The 5,477-nt window shown below is 50.7% G+C and overlaps 1 protein-coding gene across 1 annotated transcript; it reads left to right on the plus strand.

The window, feature by feature from the left end:
* The first annotated feature begins 381 nt into the window (after positions 1-381).
* On the plus strand, positions 382-2,299 carry LOC146335265 (uncharacterized). The gene has a single exon (XM_084822263.1). It carries the CDS (start codon positions 462-464, stop codon positions 1,263-1,265), a length of 804 nt encoding a protein of 267 aa, XP_084678389.1. The 5' UTR covers positions 382-461; the 3' UTR covers positions 1,266-2,299.
* The last annotated feature ends 3,178 nt before the right edge of the window (positions 2,300-5,477 follow it).

Below are 5,477 nucleotides of genomic sequence, written 5' to 3' on the forward strand. Positions count from 1 at the left end.
TACCCAGTGTCTTGGATCTTCGTGGATTTCATTTCCTCGCAGCGTTGGCCCTTCCTCGTTTTTGGCCCTTCCTCGCTACTGGAGAACAAACATTTTGCAACCCTGCTTTGTGCGCTCCCTCCCCGCGGACTGGAGAGCGCAAAAACGGGGGAAGGGAGAATTACGCACGGCGAGCCGAGCGCGCGAGCGCTTTGAAGAGGTAAGAAACGGGTGATGGTCAATGTTAATCCTGCTTAGAGGAGACCCATTGAAATGAGCGGGGCCTAACGAGCCCCATTCATTTCAGTGGGTCTACACTACAGAGGAACATAAGTGGATCCGCCAGTAGTGGACACAAATCCACAGAGCGCACGGAGGAGCTAACATGGTGCGGTGGGGACGCTCACAGGCTGGCGCTCGTGGACCACCGAGAACAGGTTCGGGGCCCGCGGGAGTGGCGGGAGGAGCGAGGTCTGCCGTTGATGAAGGGCACGATCCACCGATCCTTCCTTTTAGGGAGAAGCGGGGAGCAAAGCATGGAGGGACCAGCGAGCGCGGGAGACGTCGCGGCGGCCAAGGAGCGCGCAGAGGGAGACGGCGCCCCGGCGCTGCTCCAGAAGCCGCCTTATTCCTACGTCGCCCTGATCGCCATGGCCATCCAGGACAGCCCCGAGCAGCGCTTGCCCTTGGGCGCCATTTACCGGTACATCTCTCAGCGCTTCCCGTACTACCGGCCGAGCCAGAAGGGGTGGCAGAACAGTATCCGCCACAACCTGAGCCTCAACGAATGCTTCGTCAAGGTGCCCCGCGGCGGAGCCGAGCGGAAGGGCAACTTCTGGGCGCTGGATCCGGCCTTCCAGGACATGTTCGAGCGGGGCAACTACCGCCGTCGCAGGCGCGTCCGGAGACCCCCTCGGGACCTCCCCTGTGCGGCCCAGCTCCCCACGCCTCCCCCGCCGGCCTCGGCTTGCTTCGCCTACCCGGAGCCCCCGACGGGCCCTTGTTTCTTGCCCTGCCGCCACCAGAGCGCTCCCGCCGCCTACCTGTTCGCTGCGTCGGCTGTGGGGCAGCCCCCGCCCTACCCGATGGGCCCCAGCCCTCCAGCGATGGGCCCCCTCGGCGGCTATGGACCCTACCCCAGATTCTTGCTGCCCGGCGGGGCGGCCCACCAACAACTGGGTCCCGTTTCCGCGGGATCCGTCGCCCCTTTCCAGTCGCCCCCAGACGTGCCGCTTCTGCACTGCTGGAACTGGCAGGATAGAACCTATTCCTGCATGGACCTTTGATGCTCGCTTCAAAAAAAAAGCGGGAGAGAACCCATCAGGACCAACCTCGAATGGACAAACTTGGTTGCTGTGCCTCAAGGTTCCAGTCCTGTGTGAGAAAACATCCGCTGTCTCTAATTCTCCGTGTTTGGGGGTGGGGAAGTCCTATCTGAGCTTGGCCTTCAGACCCTCAAGTACAGAATTTGAAAGCCTTGGGTCAGATTCCCAAATTCGACTTTTCCTGAGATCAGAGTCGCCAACTTGTTTAGATCAACCCTGTTCCTGTGCCCTCTAAATCACAGCTTGGTCTGCAGGTGACCTAGCTTATGCCTAGGCAACTGGAAAACTTGGCAGCTGGCTTCTGCTGATGAAGTTGCTGTTAAAGGCAGAGGAACAGGCCAAGTCACCTCTTTTCTGGTCAGTTGGCAACTGTTTGTTTTAAGTCTGCAAAGGTATATGAAGAAGATGCACTGTTTTCATTTACAAGAAAGTCAAGGAGAGAGATCTCAAGAACTTTGACATTACACCTCCCCCACAACAGTAGTAGCCATTTTTGCTTTGCTTTTTGAGTGGGGTAGGAGGTGTTATGGGGGTAGTCCAGAACAGTGTCGCCAACTTTTCAACCACCCATTGCTGCCTCTAGTAGTGCCCTAATCGTCAGGAATTTAACCAGTGATTGAATCCACTCTCTGAATAGCTTGACCTGCCAAGTTCCTGAACATTGGGCAGAAGTGTGGGGACTGGTTGAAAAGCTGACAACCCTAATCCAGAGAAGGCTGAAATCACCCACATTACAGTGGCCATTAAAAAACAAACACAGGAAGACAAGCAACAGGTGCAGTTTCCCCATGGAGCAAATGCAATTAGAAGTTGCAGTTATGAGCTTTGTCTGTTGAACTTCAGCCTATTGTGTTGCTGCTAGAAGCATGGGGGTGGGGAACAAAAAAGAGAGGTGGCAACCAGGGGCCCTGATCCCAAGTATATATGCTTGGAAGTAAGGTCCATTTAGCAGTGGGAGTTACTTCCTCAGTAAATGGGGCATAGGATTGCCTAGCTCGGGTGGGCAGGAAGGAGCTCTCCAGATGTTTTGGACCAACTCCCAGAAGCCCCTGCCAGCATGGCCAATGGTCAGGAATGGTGGGAGCTGAAGGCCAAAATATGCGGAGACCTACTTTCTGCCCACCCCTGGTTTAGACCAGCCTCCCCCAAACTGGTGCCTTCCAGATGTGTTGGACTACAACCCCCATCATTCCCAGCCAGCATGGCCATTGGGAGTTGTGGTCCAACACTTCCGGAGGGCACCGGGTTGGGGGATGTGCTCCAAGGGAAAATCTGGGTTAGACCTCGGTGCAGGGAAGGCTGGTGGCCCCGCTTCCAGGCAGAACTCTAAACGAGCTAGCCAAGGTTGGTTCTGCCTGGAGCCCGGAGCGGAGTCGCTGCCCACTGACACCGCAGCCCCCAGCCGCCGCTGCCTTCATGCGCGCCACTGCAATCCATGAGAATCGTTTTCAGGTGGAACATGTGGAGACCTCCAGCTCCGAAACGGATGAGGGGGGGAGGCCCCCCCCCCGCCCGCCCCAGGTCTCTGCTCTCTCTGTTTTCTAACGGGGCTGTGAGGCGACTTTTTCGATGCGCGGCTGGTGCTGAAGAGGCAGCTTGCCGGGCAGGCGTTCAAGATTGTCTTTTAAGAAGGCTGGAGGAGCGAACTTCCATGACAGAATAACAAGCTTGTGGCCTACGTCTTTGAGTACCTGCTCAGTGACATCTCGGTGGCTCCCTTGTATGTCCACAAAGTCCGTTCACCAGTTTTTCTTTTTTTAAAAAAAAATTGAGATTTTGGAGGGCCTAAAATGGGATATTTTCCCCTTTGGAAAATAATTACTTCTTAGAAAGTTTAAAATCTTTCTATTATGGGCTGACTGTTGAACATTTCCTGTTAGAAGGCTTTTTTCACTGGTGTCTTGTCTTTTGGCCTGGGGGATTATTCAAGTGTTACTGAAAGTTTCTTTACCCCCCAGTTTTGGCTCGGTAAAATGAAAGTGTTTGTTATCTGTTGGTTTCACCTGGTGACGTTTATGGCATATTGTTGCCTTTGAGTTTTTTGCCTGTTGCAATGTGGAAAGTCAAGCATAGAGGCTGGAGAACTGATGTTTCAAGTTTGGACATGTCTGAGAATCCCAGGGAGTGTAGGACAATTGTTTTGAAACTGGGGTTGCCAACTTCTGACACTGGCCCCTGCTCCTCTGCCTTTAACGAAAGTGTAGTTCTCAGGCTTTAATGAGTTATTGTTAATGCCTGCTTTGCATTGCTTGCTGATTCTTACAGCTCAGGCTGCTAAAAGCGTGGGAGTAGGGTGCGGAGCAATCTTTTCCTCATAAGTTGGCAGCCCTGTTTTGAAAAGGAGTGTAGTTGAGGTATTCATTTAAAAACTAAAATATGGAGGTTGCCTTTTACATTTCTGTAGTTTGCACTTGAAGGTTGTAGCAGAACCTGGCTCTTGATGACTTCTAAATTACTTCTCGCACATTTACAGAAGCTTTACAATGAGATTGTTGAACTTGAAAGGAGACAAGAGTTAGATCTAGAAAATGATCCAATTATTTGTTTCAGGCGCAGGAGCTATGAAGCCCACATATGGAGTGTGAGGTTGCCAACTGATGGGGGAAACAGGCTGATGTGCTCCTGTGCCTTTAAGAGAATTTAAATTTAAGATACATTTAATTTCTGCTCTGCAGAAATCAATTGTGGAAGCTTATAACAAAATGGAGATAAACAACACTGCATACTAATCTCTGCGCACCAAATTGCTGTTAAATGCACAGGAGCACAGGCTGATAAAAAGTTGGCAACCCCCAAGAACCACTTCTCCTTTCATTCATTGAAAGGAATCAATTTGTGCACATCTGCTGCTTTATGCATGCATTGCTTTCCCCGCCACTGGCATGAATGGAGATCTCGGCATACGCAGAACATCCCTATTCAGGTCTGAACATGAACAGACCTCTGGACCAGGTGACTAACTTGCAAATAAGTCCTACTGAGATCATGAGACCTACTTCCAATTAGCATTTTTAGGACTGGGGTGTGCAGAAGCCTTTGGGGATAACCGTGGTCTTCATTTTTATTTTAAAATATATTGGGAAAATAATGTTTTAAATTTCATTTATAGTGCAGATGTGTTGTTTTTAATGCACCCCAGATGTGTTCTGTATGGGTGTTCTCTGCAGCTCCGTTGTGGAAGGTTGGAAATGGGGGTGAAATCTCAACAGGTTGTTTTATTTCACCCTTTGTGTTTAAAAATTTATTTCAAATGCAACAATGGTGTGCGTGTGTGTGTACACACACCCCATACATACACTAATGAAAAAAAAACCAGAGATCATTTTGGTGGGAAAAATGAAGTATTTGCAGCATGAAATGTGTGGATGCATCTTCTATTGCGTTGTTTAAGCTTGCTGGTTGATAACACCGAAATTGTTACTTCGTCTTTTTTATGGTTACTGGAAAATAAATGTATTTTGTGCCATGTAATGTCCTGTTAATGTAACACTCGCCATCAAAGGAGAGAAAGAGATTTTCCTGCCTGTCTTCTAAAGCTAGAATTTGGGGAATCATCCTATTAAATTGATAGTGACTTGGCAAATTTTCCTAGGGCTTCCTCTTCACTCAGAAAGTTTCCCTTGTTCATGTGGGTGGAGGGAATCATACATCTGCCCACACAGCCCCAAAGAAAGCCCTTTGGAGATTTTGTCTATGCACACCCGTTGCTGGGGAACATGGGTGGGAGGCTGCTGTTGCACTCTTGTCCTGCTTGTGGGTCTCCCGTGGGCAGCTGGTTGGCCCCTGGGTGAACAGAGTGCTGGACTTCATGGCCCCTTGGTTTGATCCAGCAGGGCTCTTCTAACGTTCTAATGTTCCCTGCGGTTTGTACTTGTGGAACAAGATGTGGTGATGGAGACAGGACTGATGGCTTTGAAAGAGGACTCGAAACGTGATGAAGGAGATTTGTCCAAGGTTTGGAGCTGTGCTTGTTCAATGGCGCCTCTGTGACCAGCAGCACTGCCCCTCTAGAGCAGGGGAGCAGAACCTCTTTCAGCCCGAGGGCCAAATCGAAATTCAGAGAAGCTCTCGGGGGCTGCATTCCAGTGGTGGGCGGGGCCAAAGGCAAAAAGGGGTGGGGCCAAAAGCAGCCGCATGTTGTAGGTTACTGCTCTTGCTGCCAGGATCAAAGCC

Source organism: Heloderma suspectum, chromosome 15 (assembly GCF_057233095.1).
Source record: "Heloderma suspectum isolate Gila_16-S chromosome 15, 16-S_ref, whole genome shotgun sequence".
Taxonomy (NCBI): domain Eukaryota; kingdom Metazoa; phylum Chordata; class Lepidosauria; order Squamata; family Helodermatidae; genus Heloderma; species Heloderma suspectum.